Source organism: Manacus candei, unplaced genomic scaffold (assembly GCF_025592945.1).
Source record: "Manacus candei isolate 608988 ecotype Guabito, Panama unplaced genomic scaffold, ASM2559294v1 h1tg000046l, whole genome shotgun sequence".
Taxonomy (NCBI): Eukaryota; Metazoa; Chordata; class Aves; order Passeriformes; family Pipridae; genus Manacus; species Manacus candei.
This window is the reverse complement of record NW_026138094.1, coordinates 2,905,568-2,925,459: the sequence shown is the minus strand read 5'-3', so window position 1 is coordinate 2,925,459 and position 19,892 is coordinate 2,905,568. Positions and strand designations below refer to the sequence as shown.

Below are 19,892 nucleotides of genomic sequence, written 5' to 3'. Positions count from 1 at the left end.
GTGGAGACTGGAATTCCTGCTTTCAAAGGGAGGGTTGAGTGACCCACTTGCAGTGGGGGTGTGTGGGCCTGCAGCATTTGCTTTTCCCCCGGGGCCCCGTGCACGCCTTGGCCTGGCAGGGGTGTGAGTGTCGTGGCAGAGCTGTGCAGGTTGGGTTTGCAGGTTGGGTTTGCAGGTTGGGTTTGCAGGTTGGGTTTGCAGGTTGGGTTTGCAGGTTGGGTTTGCAGGTTGGGTTTGCAGTCCTGGGGCCAAAGGGAAGGCAGCAGGTCACAGCTGGGCCTCTTCTCCTTGCACTGCACCAGTTGGTCACAGAGATGCACAGAGGGACTGTGTCTGAGGTGCTGGGTGGGATCTAGTACTGTTTAAAAATAGCTTGTACATTCATTTATATGTAGTATTTTTTAAAGAATGTAAAATCTGCTAGCTTTTTATGAGCTGTGTAAGGGTGATTCTACCTATAATAACAGGGCAGCCCTGTCTTGGATGCTGAAGAGCTACCTTGATTTGGTATTTTGTGTGTGTGTGTGATACCAAGCAAAAGTCTTTGCAGTGTAACACTGGTATATGGAGTTTTGAAAAATATATGCCATGTGGCTTAGGTTCCCAGTTACTCCTGATTTTATTCAAGTATAAGATTTTTCACAGTCCCTTTCCTTCTGACAAGCAGGAAGAAGAGGTGGGACATGAAGCTTTTGGGCTGGTTTAAAAGGGAATGAATATTTGAAAACTCAGCAGTCTTTTTTCCAGTTCTTCATTTGTAGACATTTTAGTTAGGTCTTTGATGCTGACATCAGAACAGCTGACGTACTCCTCAAGAAATCTCTCTGAGTAATTTTTTTTCCCATTAGTGCCTGCAGATATACTATGACACTGTATTATAGAAAATCCTTTGTTAGGCCTTTTGAAAGTTTTGAATTTTGACCACTAGACAGGGAGTGGCAGTTTACAGACAGTACAGGGGAAAAAATAATTTATGTGGAAGTTTCACTGTATATTGTAACTGTCATAATTTTCTTTCTAATAATTGTGGAGAGTGACTGCCAGATATGATACAAATATAATTTTATATACAGAAAACAATATGCCTGAAGTAGGAAAAAATCTTCAGTAGGGATAAGGAATCTGTTTAAAACATGGTAAAATTGTTTCAGGTATCTTTCAGTTGCTGGATATTGTCAGTTTGCTCTTCAATGATTTCACTGACTTTTTTTACAGTCCAGTATGTAGGACTTTAAAAATTCACTTTTCTACCTTCTGCTCCCCTGTGAGCAATAGATCAAATAACCTTACCAGGTACCCCAGAGCTGTCTTCCATATGGCATGGAAGGGACAGCAACCCAGGCCCGTTTGTCTTGTGCAGAAGCAAATTTTAGGTAGGATTGACAATGATGAAGTTTCCCCTCCTACTTGCAAGGCGTGTTTGCGAAACTGTGTTCCATCAAGTATAAAAACATTGCAGTTTTGGTCTTTCCATGACTTATCCTGTCCACTTCCTTATCTTTACCCTCACAGTATGTAAGTTTTCCATCCTGTTCTCTTCCAAAGTTATTTCCTGTCCTTTTTCTATAGCTCTGTCATTTATTATTGCCCTCACACCCACTTTGTGTGATATTGCTGATACTTTCTGAATATTCAGCTGCACAGAGAATCCATTATTTAGTTTGGAGGGTAAGCTCAATGTTACGTAAGGCCGGAGGACAAATTTTATAGTGCCTTCCTGGCATTTTGCTGTGCATGTGGAAAATCTGGAGTAAACATCCATAAACTGTTACAGCCCACTTTTCAGAAAAGACACCGATTAAATAATATGGGCAGTGACTTATTTTTTTTTCTTGTAGGAAGAAAATTTGGAAATAAATTACATGGAACCAAATGTCATTTTATTCTTCTATATTCCCTCGCTGCTTGTGTGCCAAAGGAGCCTACATGTGGTGTGAGGCAACACCTGTAAGGGGTCTGTGGCTCTTTAGGGAGGTCAGGGAATGTGTCTGTTGGTGGGATAGTGTATCCCCCCACATGCTGGTCAACACCTCTGCCTGTGTGTGCAGTGCAGCTGGTTGGTCTCAGGCTGGAGCAGAAGGTGGGACAGATGTGTTGGAGGCTTTGTGGTGAGGGGGTGTGGGCAGGAGACAGAAGAGAAGCTTCATATGCAGAGTTTGGCATTAACAGGATTGGGAAGGTAATTTTTTTGGATAAATCTCTCTTGTAGATTTGGCTAAAGAAGAACTGAAATGGATGAGTGGAGACATTCCATGCCTCTGTGATGCTGTAATGCTAAGAAGGGAACAGACAAGTCTGGCACAGGAGTGTGTTTCTCAAAAGCACTCTTGTCTGCTCATGTTGTCAGGGAGAGTAGTCAGGGTTCCAGATGACAGAGATTTTCTTTTTTTGTAGGCAGGTCTCACATAGCTGCTGTTAGCTAACTGTAAAATAGCTGTGAAAGAAAATGTTTTAAAGGAATTTGAAAAAAAAAATGCTTTTTGCCTGTTAAACCTTCAGTGTTCATCTCCTGTGGTTCTTTGTAAAGTATCATATCACCACTGAAGAACAAAATGCTACAGAAGAATATGCAGAGTATTGGATTTTCAGACATGAGAACCTCTGCTGACAAGTTCTCTTTATAAACAAAAATGCCATCATTTTTGGCAAAAAGGAGTTGTTCAGAAAAATGAAACCTTTTCTGAGTAATGATAAAATATGGGACTTCCATATCTACTGGAGGCCTGTATTTAAAATGAATGGTTTAACACCTTTATGAAGGCTGAAAGGCCTGAACAGCTCTGAGTGACAGGTGTCTTTGTTTATAGAAGTTTTGAAAGGTTTCTATCCCTGAAAATGGAGTTAAAACACAAATTCAGCTTGAAATTTTCTGATGACCTCAAGCAGTCCAAGGCCATGCTGCTGACAAAATAGGGGATCCCATCATTCCCTGGTGCCTTTCTTGCTGATCTGATAGAAAACTGCTCCTTTTTTTGCCGGATCAGTAAAGCTGTGGCTGCACGTCGGGGCTCGCAAAAGGAGCAGGGAGGGTTGTCCAAGCTGAGATAGTATGTTAAGGCCTATATTTTTAGAGTCAGTTGGTAATATACATCCAGTGAAGCATCTCAAACCAAAATATTGGGAACTGTTTAAGGAACTTGAGCCTGTAGCCTGGTGAAAGGAGGTGTGACCACACAGGGACTACACGTGGTTCTTGTGGTTTCAGAGGGAGAAAGGGCTGTGTAGATCCAAGGACTTGGGCCTGAAGGCTCAGCCTGAGTCTGATAAACTCATTAAGCAAGTTTTTTTCAGCTCTTGACATTTTTCAAGGATATATTTGATTGAAAATTACTCTTTTGTTGAACTTTTGAATAAAATAACTTATCTGGGACACGCAGTCAGTACGCTTCAGTGGTCTCAGTAAAACTTCATGTGTTACCTTGTGGAGTCAACTTGCTTTGTTTGTGCTTGACTATGTTTCCTTCATCTTTATTAGTGTTCTTTTGGATTTTCTTTAAATGATGATCAGTAAATCCAGCTCTCTAAGTTTATATGGTGCAACTGTAGAAAATCTGGCTCTCTGTTTTCTGAACTGTTTGCAAGTTTTCAGGAGAAACTTTATGGCTCAAAAAAAATATAGCTTGGTATGAAGAGCATGTGAAGATACCAATCAAAAGGTGTCAATATACTTATATGGTTCTAAACTGCATAGAACTTTTAATCTCTGCAAGATACTGGTGATTGTGTGGCCTTGACTATATTCCCTGTTGTTTTAGCAAGTAGAATATTTAAAAAAAAATAATTATTGAAGTAGTCATTTCTTAAGTCTCAATTAATTTTTAAATGATGTTGTAATGATGCTTGCTTCACAGATAGGAGATAAGAACTGATTTTATAATATAATAGAATGATAGTCTTTTACCTAATTAAGACTTTAGGTAAAAGTCTTTAGCTTAAGACTTTCCTTGTGTTTTCTGAAAGTTGTATTTTTAAACTCTGAGACAGCAAATAAAATGACTAGCAAGTTAAATTTAAAATTTAAAGTATTAGTTTTGTAGAAAACCTGGAATTAGGATTTATATCACCCTCTATTTAAAAAGAAATATTTTCTTTTAAAATAAGTAATAAGGAGCCCCACAAACAGGGAAAAATATCTTCCCAAATACTGTTTAAATATCTAATCTCTTTTCCTAAGCTTAAGACTAAACAAGCTGTTTTGTCATAACATTTGAGGGCTTCAGCAGACTTAGAGAAGATTAAACCGGGGCAGTTGTGGCTGTCAGGGCCCCCAGCTGTGCCCCCTGCCCTGTGTCAGAAGTGGTGGGATGGAGCAGGGGGCTGATTGCCTTTACCTGAGCTGGTTGCCTTTACCTGAGCTGATTGCCTTTACCTGAGCTGGTTGCCTTTACCTGAGCTGATTGCCTTTACCTGAGCTGGTTGCCTTTACCCGAGCTGGTTGCCTTTACCTGAGGTTCCCTGGCACAGGTGTGTACCAGCCATCAGAGCTTTCAGATCTTTGCTTTTCTACCCTGCTGACATCCAGCAGAGCAGTGGGGCAGACAGATGGGAGAGGAGCAGCCTCAGTGCTCCCACCCTCGTGTGCTGCTGTAACCCTGCCAAAGCCGGAGATTCCAACTGACCAACGTGTGTGTGGAAATGTGACTGCGGCTGTAATTAATCAATTAACATACCTTAGGGATTTCCTCCGAAAGGCTGGGCATGAGGAAAGCCAGGAAGGCTTTTATTTTTAAGTTGAAAATGTTTGCAGTGGTTTTGTGTGTTGTAAAACAACTTTTGGATGTTCTGTAGTTCATGTGAGTGTTATCCACTGCAGCTTGACATCCTGTAAAATAGGAATTAATTCGAAGTAAAGCCTTCACTATTTAAACAGTAGGGTCATCTGTGCTGCTTTCTTGTTGATGTAATGGGAATTCATATATATATATATATATATATATATATATTTTCCACAGTTACATAAAGATAAAATGTTTTATTTAAAAAATTGTTGGGTGAACACTTTTATTTCTACAGGGGTTAATCCTTTTTTACAGTAAAATTCAGAGTTTCATTGTATAATGCACATGAAGAAGACAAATACACATACTTCATTATGGTTTTAGAGACAAATGGAGCATATTAACGGTTAATTTAAGGCAGATTATTAACCTAAATATTGTTTCCACTATGTAGTAGGGGATTTGGTGTTTTGTGGTTGTTTTTGATGGTGTTTGGGGTTGGGTTTTTTTTCTACTTCTTTAATATTTTTAGCAACATTGCAACGTGTTTGAAAGCACTGCTTCTGCAGTCACCCTGCATATGACATATTGTAATTTATTGCTTATCTGTTCTTTATGCTGCTTGATGTAAATCCTTTTTTTAACTTTTATGTTTATTTTTATTGACCCCTTTTTCTTGTATTTGTTAATTGTTACCATTAATGGCAAATTCAGATGAACTTTACTCTCTTTATAGATCTGCTAATCTATACAGCTTGAAGGTGTAGTGTTAAGTTTCCTACACTAAGCAGTTTGTCTTAGTGGCATTTCTATTCTTGCTGGAATCACTCACTGGAGAGCCTTTTTTAAAGATGTTCACATATTCACCTTCTGCAGATGTGCCACCAACTATGTATAAATCAGGGGGTTTCTTTCACTGCCATGGTCACATGCAAATATGCCATCTGTGATTTTAACTTACTCAGAGTAGTATCAGCACACTGTGTTCTGCAAACCAGATTTTTTCAAGTAGAGTTCTGAATAATTTGTATTTTCTGAAAACATTAATTGAGAATTTAAATGCTTGCTCTTTAGAAGTTGTGGTATTTTGTTGCTTTTTTTCCACAGGCTGTTTGAAGTCTCTTTGTTAGTAATTTTCAATTACAAAATCATGTCTTTTGCTCCCTAGACATCATGCTGATTTGATGTAGAAGTCTGAGAAACTTTACTTTGTAATTTTTATTTTGCTAAGACTGGAAAATATTTAAATTTCTATTATTTCATTACATACCCAGAGAAGTAACTTCAGATCAACATTGTATAATATAACAGCAGTATAAAAATGGAAAGCATAAGGGCTTCAAAATGCTTACTTTATTTGAGAACAACTTTTGAAATTTTAAAAGTATCTCCTTTTTGTTGCCTTGAGCAAACAAAGAAACTTTGAACCATGGATGAATGTAGCTGGACAGTTTAAAGACCAGAGTGGAGAGCCTGGTTTCCTTCCTGCCTCAGCATCCAGTCCTTAGATTGGTCCCGTTGCAGTGTATATTCTAGGTTACAACTCTGCACAGTGCTCTCTCTTTTCCCTTCCTCGAATTCTTAGTCACCATCAGTGCAGTTCAGAAGCTTGATTTCAGTTCAGTACCCTGGTCAAAACCCCTCTACATTGATGGAAATGTCTTCATTGACTCTGGGTGATTAGAATCTACTTTGTTATATTTGTCTCAGCTTAATTAATGTGTGATGTTGTGAGTATTCAGAAAAGAAGGTAAAAAGGTATGGAGAAATACATAGAATAGAGGCCTGAGATCATGAAGTATATTGGTCCTTGCTGTTTCCTTCTGTTGCTTTTGCTCCTTCATTTTTCCACTTTCCTTAACCTTCTTTGTCTCTTCACTTGTTCTGTTTCTCTTCCTACCCCAGGAGTTCTTAAATGGAGATCAAATTCATAGTGTCTGTTTACTTCACTTTAATAAGTGAATTTAAGCCCTGATTTAGTTTTGGAATTTAGCTAGTTCACTGAATCTTTTAATAGCTAAGGAAGACTTCGACAATGATACTGCTTTTTTCCTCATGAAAATAATCACTTGATATCTAGCATTATATTTAGAGAAATATATGCTGATTCCTTGGGATGAAGTAAGCCTACTGTTGAGGGGGAGCTGGAGTTGGTTTTTAGAGAGAAGAGGAGGTTTTTGAGGGGAACTGTCCTGCTAGAAGGAAGAATTGGGTAGAAACTGGTATACTCTGAATATTGAGCCAAACTTTTTCATTCCCTGTCAGGAAAAAATGAGAATTCTGCTGTTGACAAATATCTGAGGGAGGTGGTTCATGCCAAGATAAACAGAGAATGAAACTGGCTGCAGAGGTTTGTTTTGCCATGAGACATTCTGTTGTTTCGGTTTCCTCTTGGTGATTACTCACTGTTGGTTAGAGATCTTGGTTTTGTCAGGCTTCAGGGGTTACTCAACTCTCCAGCTCAGTTCAAAAGTTTATTCCTCCAGGTTTTGCATCAGTCTGACAGAGTCTTGTGTTCCATTCTTTTATAGACACAGCTCTTACTGTCACTGCCTGTAGACACTTGGCTCATAATATGCATCAGACAGTAAAGTAAAACTCCCTGAAAACCCAGCTCTTAGAAAAAGAAAGAATGGCATTTAACATTAAAAACACAGGTAGGGGTTAATTTATTGTTTTCTAGAACTGAAACAGTTTTGGTACATTTAGACTGGAGTTAACAATGCTTCTGAAAATGATACTATCAACCTTGGAAATATTGGCAGTATTTTTCCATTTTTGTTGCTCAGGAAAGTACCTTGTTTTAGGATAGCAACTGGAGTTTTCTGGAACAAGGTTACAATTGGGAGGTTATTAAATTAATCCATATGAAAGTTTATTCTTAGGGATGACAACGAGATAATGAAAAAGTTTATTTTCAGATGTCATTAGAAACAAACGTTGAAACCCAAGTACATAAAAGCCCAACTCAGAGGAATGAGGATATTGATTTTCCTTGCAGTGCTTTAGTTACCTGAAACTCATAACTTAAAACTGCCTGGTTGTGTTTTGCTCTCCCAGGCTTATGTTTAAAGGTTAATGTGGCTGGTACTAACTGCTGGCTATAAAATGATCATTATTTGTGAAGGGTACGGTCTTTCAGTAAGTGTAGTGGAGATACCCAAAGTAAAAACTGCTTTGACTCAGAAGACTGAACCAGAGTTCCTTATATTTGAAGTCACTTGATTCCAAAGCAACCAGCACCAACTCTGTGAAGGTAACATTTGCCATGATAAAATAACATTATGTTGATCCAGAATCTGTCAGTCAGACATTTGTCTTTGCATCAGAACATTTGCTTTGGGCTTTGCTTACCTTGGACATTGATTTCTCTGCATATTGCCATTAGTCTTCATAGTCACACTGAATAGTGGAATAAAGTAATTAATGAAATAATGAAATTATTTAAAGCAATGACAACTTTGTAATTTTTCTCCTATTCAGCTATAATCCTCTGATGGACATGGAGCCATATTTTGCTGGGTTTAAGCACGTGCAGCCGGACTATGAAGTCACTCTTGAACTCACGAGTGAGGAGACTCAAAAAACTAAAAGTGCACAGAATTTGAGGACGGGGTCTTATGGTGTCAGTATTAGAGTCCAAGGAATCGATGGACATCCTTACATAGTACTAAACAATACAGAAGGATGTTTATCAGAAAATCCTCCTCCTTTTGGAAAAGAGCAGCAGGTCCTTTCTCAGACTGTAAACAAGCCAGCCACAGAGTCCATTACTGCTTCTAAGTTGGAGGATAAAATCAATGAACACACAAAATTTACAGGAATACAGCACATGCAACCTTCCATGCTTAAAAAACTGAAGATAACCAATGTAGATGAAAAGGAAAGTGGAATGTCAAATTTTAAAGACGAAACAATGAAATCCTCCAGTTTGTTGAACTTTCAAAGACATCCTGAACTTTTACAGCCTTATGATCCCGAAAAAAATAACTTGAACTTGGATAATTACCAATCTTCTGTGTGCAGTAAATCTAAGTCTTTTGCAGATGAAAAAACTGAAGCAAAGCCTTGGGTTTCCTCCTCTAAAGTAGTGTCCCTACAGAAAACAAATACGTACCATGCAGAGCCAACCAAAGCAAGTTCAAAAAAGATACATTTGAACAGGTCAGTAGAAGATCAAAATAAGCAGCTGTTGGACTGTCCCAGCAGCAAGATCAGCCCCAGTGATGTGGGTGTTTCAGAGCCGTTTTCATCTGCAGGAGAATCCCCGTGTGTCAGTCCCACTTCTTATCCAGAGGCAAGAAAACCTAGACCAGATGTGCTTCCCTTCCGCAGGCAAGATTCGACTGGGCTGGTCTTGGATGACTCACGGCGATCGTCATCCTCGTCGGCTACTCCCACTTCTGCAAATTCCTTGTACAGGTTCTTGCTGGACGACCAGGAGTATGCCATCTACGCAGACAACGTCAATCGGCACGAAAACAGGAGATACATTCCGTTTTTGCCGGGAACCGGCCGTGATATCGACACCGGGTCCCTTCCAGGAGTAGATCAACTAATCGAAAAGTTTGATAAGAAGGTTGATCCTCACAGGAGAGGCAGGTCAGGAAAAAGGAATAGAATTCATCCAGATGATCGTAAAAGATCAAGAAGTGTCGATAGTGCCTTGTCGTTAGGTCTCGATGTAAATTCAGATTATTTAGGTGAATTCAGTAAAAGCTTGGGCAAGTCAACTGAGCACTTGCTGAGACCATCTAAAGTTTGCCTTCGCAAGCAGTTATCCAGAGACCAGAAGTCACTTTCCAAAGAGATGAAGATTTCTGCTCGAAGTGTTGGAAAACTGCAAATGCCTGTTAAAGACACTGACAGCAACAATTTCAGCTCTTTGCAGCACCACAAACAAAATGGAGCCGACACTGAGAGCTCGGCGTGTAGGTCATCTACACTCCCAGGGCAGAGTAAGAGGGAGGAAGGTAGAACAGTAACTTCCACTTTATTGTTGCCAAACCGAATCACAATTTCCCCTGATTCAGGGGCCAAGAAGATTTCTGTAAGAACATGTTCATCTGTCCCTAATATTCAGGTAACTTTGAATTTTTCTTTAAGCTGTTGTTTGCACTCTCATGTATGAAAACTGTCATGTTGTTAGTTGTGTATTCTGGTCTTCACGAGAACAAACTCCCATCACAGCCTACTTCCAAGTGGGATTGTTCTGGAGAAATGGAAATATAAAAATTATTGTTGTTGTAAGTGTAGAAAACATGGTTTGTAAAGCAACTTATTCTTGTGTGGGTGAAGCAGTATGGTGGGGCCAAAGCAGATTTTTGTAAGTGATATTATGATGATTCAAAAATGCACAAAAATAGACTATGGAAATAAATGTAAGCAAAAATGCACAAAAATAGACTATGGAAATATATGTAACTACACAAAATTAAGTTTGTTTCTTTTCTTTTGGTGTGGAGTGTGGTTTCTTTTTGCAGTAAGCCAAAACTCCAGTGGATCTTTGAGAACTTCAGGTCCACAATACATGAATGTTTTTAGAATAGAATAGAATGGAGAAGTTCAGTTGTACAGGTTGTATTTACAACTGTCATAGGATTGTATCTTTTGGCATTTTTTCTTGTCCTTTTAGGCAACTCCTGATCTCTTAAAAGGCCAGCAAGATCTCGCACAGCAAACGAATGAAGAGACTGCTAAACAGATACTGTACAATTACCTTAAGGAAGGGTTAGTAAACATGAGTAAAACTTTTGGAGAGAAGACTGTATTTCCTTAATGTTTATTTTCTACTGCATTTAAAATGTGGAACAGTGAAGTCAAAGGTGTAACTAAATGAAATGTCTGTCTGATAATTCTGTATCTCAGCTGTGTCCTCTAAGGCATTACAGGATCTCAAAATCCCCAGGCTATGAGGACTTAGAGAAGGTATTGTGCAGGATATGATTAAATGTACTTGAAACTTGTGAATTGGAATATGCTTGGTCTTTTAAATACTTCTGGAGTTAAAGTTATGATATAGAGGTTAATGCAGAATTCAGATGGTACCTTATGGGAGTTCAAACCTTTGGGTTTTTTAAACAGCAACAAAAAATGTTGTATCTTAAAGTTTGACAGCAGCTCTCTTGTTGCTGTGCATTTAATCCTTTGTCCACCTGTAACTCTTTTACTTGGTATTTTCTACTGATAACTTATTGAAAGATGAAGGAGAAATTAATTAAAAACATAAAATGCATTGAAGTTTCTTTGCATTCCTGTTGTAGCAGGATCTGGGAGCTGTTTGAAATGCTATTTTATGGTGCAGAAGTCAGGACTTGAAAAACCTAGTACTAATTACTTGTAATTTTGGTATGTTTGAATAATATATATATATGCTGAATATCTGTCTTGCCACAGCTACAGTCTTACAGAAGAGAGTTGCAATTAAAGAGCTCAGTGATCTTTTTTTTGGTTGCCTTTTCAGAAAACATTTGGGATATAAATTTTTAATTCCTCTCTTTAAAGGTTTTAATAAATCATAGTTAAGATACTTTCTGATTGATTCATATTAGTTTGGGGGTTTTGTGGTGATTTTCATTAGTTTGGACACTCTGAATTTGTGTTGTTAACAAAATAGTAACTTTGATCATATCGTTGCTTATTTCTACTGTCTGTTTTAGAAGTCCTGATAATGATGATGCAACAAAGAGGAAAGTCAACTTAGTTTTTGAGAAAATTCAGACTTTAAAGTCAAGAGCTGCTGGAAAGACACAGGTAAAGAATTTTTAATTTGCTTTGGCTTGTTTCAAAGTGCTGCAGTATTCAGATAGGGCTTGAAAAATTTGAATTCCCCTTACTGACTTCAACCAGGCTGTTCTTGTAGCCCCTCAGGAGTATAGCTTAGTTTTGATCATGCACTGAGGTGACTTTTGGAAAATCTATTTGCTAACAATTAAAAAAGAATGTAAAGAAGTCTACCATGAAACCATCTACATTTTTTTCTGCATTTTAGAAGGAGAGAGATGCAAACTTGAACATGAACATAATAAGTTGTCAGATCAAAGAAGAAGCTACTCTACTTAGCTTTAAAAAATAGTGGTGGAGCATCTTCTCCTTATAGTGCTGTAAATAGATATCTAAGTGGAGAGAGTATTTTAATTTGTAATTTAGAAAAGCAGTAGTCTAGGATATTGTACAAAAGTCACATTACAACAACAGCATTTGGCAATCTGCCTACTGAAAAGCTTTTGGTTCCTGCTAAATGGTACATTTTTTTATCAGTTCTAAAGCCAACTGAAGAAATGCCCAGTTGTTGCAGTGATGGCATGAGAATGATTAAATCCTTATTGTCTATTATTTTATTCTGGGCTTTAATTAGTCAAAATGAAAATGTATTTTGCTTCATATTCTTTTTAATCCACATATACCTGTGCTTTTTCAGAAGTCTATTTGAAGTGTAGTTGCTCACAGCACAGTTACCCTTTTTAAGACATCTCTTTCTTAGTGTTTGAGGAGTTTGGAGTAGTGAATAAAAATGTTAGGCACATTCACATAGAATTTCTTAGGTATCTGCACAGATGAATGTTAATCTGTTAATTGCAGTGAGACAGATGTGGAATGAGAGACTCATGTAGCTGTTGTTATTAACTACAGCTTTTTTTTTTTTTTTTGCAAAACACATCCTTAAAAATTACCTAAAAAATGTATTTGAAACTCTGTTGACACATGAGCATGAATTCCTTTGATGTCCATTTTGCATAAGTAGAAATATCTCAGTCAAATTTGGGCCCACGTACTTGTGAATTGTTTCATTTGTTGCTTAATTTGAATTTTTCTTTAGGTTTGTGTATTTCCTGTTTTACTGACAACTTGCTTTGAGCAGTTATCCAGAAATTTTTATGAAAATCAAATCATGGTTTCTTTGAAAATCTTAGCCAGGCCTGACCCATAGGAAAAGTCCCTGGTGAGCTCAGACAGTTGATGCTACACTTTATTAGTCCTGCTTGTAGCTTTGCTTTAGATTTAAAAAAAAGAATGCCTTGCATTTGTGGGAATAAATGTCTCTGTTTAATTGTAGGTTTCGGATTCTTCGGCTGAAGTAAAAGCATTGGTTGAACAAAAAGCAGAACTTGAAAGGAAAGTGGAAGAATTAGAGAAAAAACTGGACCTGGAAATTAGGGTACAACACTTTGTTGTTATAAAGCTTTTGACTATTTCAAATATACTTTCCTAAATAAGTGATGACTGATCAACCAGCTGAATCTCTTTTGCTTCATATTTTTCTTAATCCAGATGTACCTTTGCTTTTTCAGAAGACTTTTTGTTTGAAGTATGGTTGCTCACAGTGCTGTTATGCTTTTTTAACAAATGTCTTTCTTCTCAGTTTTTGGGAAGGAGTTTGGAGAAGTGAACAAAACTGTTAAGCAATTGCACATAAAATATCTTGGGTGTCTGCAGAGCTAAATGTTAATCAGTTAATTGCAGCAAGACAGACGTGGGCTGAGAGTCAAACTGTGTTACTCATGTAGCTGCTATTACCTTGCATAACTTTTGGTGTACAAAATTCAGAATCAGCAGAATTCCAAAGAAGAGAGAGATGCCACACGAGCAAGCCTGAAAGATCTTCAGCTGCAGCTTGATGAAAGTGTACGTGAGAAGGAAGCCCTGAAAAAGCAGCTGGAGGAAAATGAGAAGGACCTCAGGCAAAACCTGGAGGAGTGAGTTAATTCTAGAGAAGTTGTCATTGGGGTTTGTACCTTTTAGATTAAAAGTACCTGTGTCTGCAGAATATTTCAATGGAATCAGATGAGTGCATTTGTTATCGTAGCAAGTGTTTCTACCATTAAAAAGTGGCATGTTTTTAGAATATCTGGAAGGAAAAGAAAGATTGCTGAATTATAGTCGTCCTCTTAGTGCAGAATGCTTTTAATGTTTCACAGTCATGATATACAGTTCGAGTCTTTGAAATGTGGAAACACCTGAATGACCAAGCTTGAAATAAAATACAACTTCCCACTTAAATACCTACTTAGATTTCTCAATTTTACCCCTCTGACATTTAATTTTTCTGTCTCATTGTATCCCATTCTCTTGTGGGAGTAGATACATATGTCTTTTTAGTACTTGAATGAACAAATTAGTATTTCTACAAATTAAAAAAACCTGTCTGATTTTTACTGATGAGGCTTTTTCAAGTGAAGATGGAGCAGGAACAGCACCAGACTGAGATCAGAGATCTTCAGGACCAGCTCTCTGAGATGCATGATGAACTGGATAATGCAAAACATACTGATCAAGGGGAGAAAGAGATTCTGATTGAGGTTAGTTATAAAGTACCAGAAGGAGAATAAAAAAATCAGAAGAATTGCACCAAAGCAGTCTCTAAATTGTTGACTTTCTATTGATGGTTCAGGGGCAGAGGAGAAGGGATAGTCTGGAGAGGAACAAAAGAGTTACAGGTTTTCTGTCACCTTGAGATGAAGGATGAATTGGCTGGAGCCCTGGTTATATTAATATACTGATTATGAAATAGAGAACACAGCTTATTAAATTTGTTGATAAGGGTGTGTTGGAGTATCAGTGCACAAATGTTCAAAAAGAAGATAAGAATTCACAGTGTCTTAGTACTCTAAAGTACCAAGACAATTAACTTGTCTTAACACTAGTGCAAAGAAGAAATGGAAGGTAAATGATAAAATGCAAAATAGGGAAGAAAAGCATAGACAGTAGGTCTCAGGAATATTAAAGATGTTTGCACACAAGACATGCTTAGTAGAATAACTAGCTTGTTTTGTATAGGTGAGATTTGATTACTCTCTTAAATTGCTGTCTTAAATCTCAGATACTGTAGTTGAAAGTTGTAAATAAGTAGAGGAATATCTCCAATGATGGTGGCAGTACTGAAAAATATTACCTATGGAGCAGGACTTTAATCTGAGTGGAGGAGTGAGGGAAGATTCAAAGCATCTTATAGAATGTTGCTCTAAAGGTGTTAGTGATCAGTTTTTCTGTCTTGTGTGGAGACAGAGTAAGAAATGAGAGACTCGGCTTCAGAGTTAAAGTAAGTGTTGGAAAAAGTTTCTAATAATATTGATAATTAAACAGGGAATATGGCTCTCTGGGATGGTAGTAGAATCCCTTTCTTTGTAGGCTTTTAAGGATGAAGTAGATGATGTGTGTCAGGAGTGGTTTAGATGTACTGATCCTGCTTCAGTGAGGGGAAGCCTATGTGGGTTTTGGAGGTGCAATTATTCACAGCTTGAGAAATACAAATCAGATAATTCTTGAAGCTGTACATTTTTGATTGTTGTTGTTGGTTTTATTCTGTGTTTATATGCATGTGTCTTTAGTCTTCATATTTACTGACTACCCACTTCCTTCCCAGCAATTTGGGGAGGGGAAATGCCTTCTAGGGTGAACGTGGTGGGAGGAGGAGGAAGGGTGTGAACACGTGAACTCAGTTGGGAAGCACTTGTTTTGTCTTCAGCACTTGAAGAAGCAACTTATTCTTTCAGCAGAAAATAAAACAAAGAATTATCATTGGGTTTGCTTCTCTTGCCATGTGAGAAAGAATGTTTTGTCTTTGTTCTTATCCACCTTTTTTGCTACTGAAAGTAGGACTTAGGGAGTTGTTAAATTGCAACCTCTGTTTGACTCCTTTATTTACTGATGGCTTAACATACACCATCAAAGTCTTGTGATAGTTTTACATCATCAGATATGTTGACCCATTACATAAAACATCAGCTTCTCATAATCCTAGGGTTTAGTAAATTTTTAGCTTACTATAAAACATATGTCAGTCTTAATAAACGAAGTTGGCCTTGGGGAGCTTATATGCTTTCTTTCTGTGAAATACAGACAGAACATCCCTATGTGTCACACAGTTGTGTTTTAATTTTGGGCTTCAGGAGCTGATGCAAATGAAGCAGGATCTGCAAGAAGTATTAATAGCCAAAGATCAACAGGAAGAGATCTTGAGAAAGAGAGAGAGAGAGCTTACAGCTTTAAAAGGAGCACTTAAAGAAGAAGTATCCAGCCATGACATGGAGATGGACAAAGTTAAGGAGCAACATGATAAAGAATTGCTTGATCTACGACAGAGCCTGGAGAAAGCAACAGAGGTAAGAGAAGTGATTACAGTTAATCTCTACAGGGAAAAATCTTACCTCTCTCAGATGTCATACACTAGATACTTTCTGATACTGCTATTTTCTTAACAAAATAAATAGGAAAAGATTTGGGCTGGGGATTCTTAGCTGCTGAGAATAAGTTTTATTTCATACACTCATCTGATGCTTTGGTTGATTGTTGCAGCTGAAGTTGTGGCCCTTTCTTTCAGCAGTTATTGACTACATGTGCTTAATTGCAAACTTTGAGAGAGAATAGATGGGAGTGTAGTACAGAGGACCATTTGCTTGTCTTGGGTTAAACAGAATCACCAAAACCTTGAGGATGCCCTGAAGAGCCCCAGTGTGCTTGGCCAGTGATGCTGTTGAAATTATAGTTTTGGAACTTCAAGCAGTTCTCTGCAACCCACTGTTCCTCCCTTCAGCTCCTTGTGTCACATCCTGTTCCCTGATTACATTGTCCCATCTTGCCCATTCAACTGCTTAGTACTAGTGTGGGGTTTTTGTTTTATTTTGAGTCCTTTTCATTTATTGAACTTAGTTTGTTTACCGAATGGTCAAAGGAGTTCCAGCACAAGGGGAACAGCAGGGATTTGGGTGTTTCGAATCAGACAGGAAGAAAACAGAACTGAAGGAATTGCCTCTTCCAGCATCAGCAGGAAGTCTGTGTGAGGGGGAGAATAGGAACAGGTTTCACGTGTGCTTATCTGTTACTGGTTTCCAAAAGACATCCTTTGTGAAGTTTTCTTTGCAGAGACAGCAGCTACAAATACATTGAAAAATTTTCTTTTGGTAAGGGGATGTTCTCATAAAATTTTGAGCATTATTTTTACAGTGACAGCTATTTGTATCTTTTCCCTTCCCTCTTTTTATTTGTCACATGTTTGAGAAAAATCTTTGCAGGCAAACTGTGCTTGACCAATAGAAGTCAGAACTATAGGCCCAGTTTTCTGCTTAGAAATGTCCATTCTAATTCATGTCTGTTACTCCTCACTGGGCTTAGGTGAGTTGTAGTTATCCTACTAGTTGTGACCTAAAACGTAACGTAGAACTGAGTTAAAATTAAGCTTGAAACTTGAAAGAGGTTTCCAAAGCTTTATATGCTTTATGAGTAAAATAGAAGCACATGTGGAAGATGCTGGATAGATATTTTAGGACTGAATTCTGTTAAAGATTATCCTCTTAAAGGGTTGTTTTTAAACACACAATTTTCTTCAGAGGTCAGAAAACTTTATGTATGCTGAGCTGTTTATGCAGCCTAGGACTTGTGCTTGAGATTGCTCACTTTGCTTAACTGTGTTTCTCTTTGTTTACATCATCATGAAGATATTTGACTCGTCTGAGCTGCTTGAATTGAATTAATTTTTTTCTTTGAGAGAAAAGTAGAACATTTAAATGATCATTTTTTATTATACAGTAATTGTAGTGACAGCTCAACCTCAATGAACCATCTTTCAAAGTTAGTGCCTGGTAATTTACTGTATTTCAATTATGGAGCTGTAATTACGACTGACAAGAAATGAAAGAGTAGTCTGTTCAGCATAACAATACCACAGTCTGGGAAATGGCTCTATGATTGGGGTGCTGTGGCTTAGAGATTAGTTATAAATAGCATTTATTTACTTGCAGGACATAGTCTAATAGTAAATTTAACAGTAAATTTAATAAGATGTTCAAAAGTGAAATTTATTTGATTAATGTTGCTCTGAGCACCAGTTCTCTTATAATTTTAATGCAAGTGATTTTTTTTTTTAATTTAAAGTAAAACATGCTTAATTGTAAGGTGTTTTTTTTTTCTTGGTTTAAATCTTGCTAGTTTTTATACTCTTCATGATTTTTTTTTTTTTAAGCACAGCATTATCTTTATGCCTGCTGGCTGAGATCAGTTATTGAGTTTGATATATCTTCTGTCAGGAAAATATAACCAATCTCTGCAGTAAGTTAACTCTGTGATCTGCTGTGATGTTAATGATTGGGTTTATAATTACTCTGAAATACCCAACAGAGTGTGTGAAAATCATGTTCTATACAATGGAAGCTGCTTGACCTGTTAAATTTATTTTTTTTAATATTATTGCAAGCTGGAAAGATTCATACTGGATGGTAGGATACAAGAAATTTACATCAAAGATTAGTGGAAAGGGCCCTTCTGTTGTATGTGGTGAGGAAAACAGGTGTGTAAAATGCTGTAATAGTGGTGTGTCACACACAAAGTGTGGATACTGATGTTGGATAGATCAGGTTATGTGGAATCTGTTATGTACAGAGTGTTAGTACTTATTGCTTCTAGATCATCCAGATTGGTACATTGAATAAAGGTGTTTTGTGATGTGCATAGGCTGTTAAGGAAAATTTTGCAGAGAGAAAGGAAGTAGTTTTTATGCCAGTGTTAAATGAACAGAGTCTTCAGCTGCTGGAGACATCAGGTAGGTTGGCAAGTAATGTAGAGTGCCTTTGATCTGTGTGGGTAGAATGGCACATAGATCTGTTTTGCAGCAATGTTAGAAACGTTCTCAAGGTTATCTGGTAGAAGAACAGGGCAGGGTTGTTTGTCATGTATGATTCTGTTCTCATGCTCACTGCTCTGAGGCTGGGCTGGGGGGGTTTGTTGGGTTTTTATTGTCGTTTGTTTTTTGGTTTTTGTTATAAAGATTTTTACATAAAGTCACAGATATCAAGATATTAACTTTCTCTGCTACAGTTTACCTTTTTAACTTACTTTAGTGTTATGTTTTTTGCTGTGGTGGTCTTGAGATGGCTGGGATTATTCTTGACATCATTTCTTGTTTATTAAGACTGGGATCAGACTATTTCCATTTAACAATAGTAAAACTTCCAGACCATATCTGTGGGATAATAATTACCTTTAATTTAATAATAAATTAAGAAATGAAGGTCTTTCTGATTAAGAATGGAATTCTTCATAATCACAATGCTAGAACAGAAATAAATATGGATCCCCTCCAGTTTTTAATGTGGTACAAAAAATTTCTGTTATTTAATCTGACTCCACAACACAACAGTCCAGAATTGTACTACCTTAACCATGAGTGCTCTGTCAGTGTAGATGAAGTGCCACTGCTTCAGTAAAATTTGGAAACAGCTTTTGGAAGGTAATACTGCAGGTAAAAGGTTATAGCTGTTCAAATTCCAGTGAAATTGTATCAGCACAAGAGGGCAGTTGCAAATGCACAGCACTTCAAACCCATGTGTGTATTTTGAGCAGCAGTCTGCACAAATTCTGCTGTTGAGAAGCAGCTGTAATCATCACCTTATGAAGAGGCTTGTTTAGGCCTGACCTTGGTGGGTTTATCCAGCGTTTGTCGTGCGTCTGACCTTGTTCTCAGCAGGGTAAAACAGACACTCCGAGCTCGGAGCTGATTAGTTTATCAACACATTGAAGAATGCCATGAAGCTTGTAGGCACATGGCCTTTAGCTGACATGTATGTGTTAGCCATGGGATACGAGGAAAGAGAAGAAGGAATTTTACCACAGCAAGTGCAGGAACAGCAAAAGGCAGTGGTTGCCTTCTGCACATGTTAGGAACTAAAAGTGTATTCCTTTAAGATAGGAAAATAATATGGAATTTTGAGTATTATAAATGATAGGAAGCTTGGGGTTTGGGTTTTCCCATCTTGTGAATTTAGGTGAATCTAGCACAGAGCTGTAAAGACCTTTGAAATGAAAGTAACTATTCAATCTTTTTCTACCCAGCCTGATAATATTATACTTCTTCCTCAAAGCTAATAAAAATCTCCCTCACGGAGCAGAAGCTGAACAAAAACTTAACCATTGTAAATGATTCTGATATATACTGTGTCTGCCTTTTTTGTAGAAGTGGATGGAATACATGGTTTAAATGTAAAATGAAACATAATTTAGTATATTCTGAGACCGTATTTTGGAATAATGCTTTACAAACCAAGTTCCTCAGTGGGAAGTGAAGATATAACTGTGGAGCACTGCAGAGACATTTTGGTACTGGAAGTGATACACAGATCTAATGTATATAGCTGTAAAATTATATATATGAAAAAACCCAGTAGAATCCCAGCTACTTCTTGC

General features: G+C 37.6%; 1 protein-coding gene across 8 annotated transcripts in view; it reads left to right on the top strand.

The window, feature by feature from the left end:
* The window catches only part of CGNL1 (cingulin like 1), a 58,162-nt gene that overhangs the window by 8,268 nt on the left and 30,002 nt on the right, over window positions 1–19,892 (top strand). For 5 of the 8 annotated variants that reach the window (XM_051797034.1, XM_051797027.1, XM_051797029.1 and 2 more), the window contains 8 exons: window positions 7,250–7,375; window positions 8,202–9,801; window positions 10,354–10,448; window positions 11,378–11,471; window positions 12,775–12,876; window positions 13,266–13,414; window positions 13,882–14,017; window positions 15,608–15,820. In XM_051797034.1, coding sequence (XP_051652994.1) covers window positions 8,215–9,801; window positions 10,354–10,448; window positions 11,378–11,471; window positions 12,775–12,876; window positions 13,266–13,414; window positions 13,882–14,017; window positions 15,608–15,820 — 2,376 coding nt within the window. In that variant the 5' untranslated portion in view covers window positions 7,250–7,375; window positions 8,202–8,214. The remainder of the gene's footprint in view (window positions 1–7,249; window positions 7,376–8,201; window positions 9,802–10,353; window positions 10,449–11,377; window positions 11,472–12,774; window positions 12,877–13,265; window positions 13,415–13,881; window positions 14,018–15,607; window positions 15,821–19,892) is intronic. The other 3 variants (XM_051797035.1, XM_051797028.1, XM_051797032.1) reach the window with 1 other exon arrangement.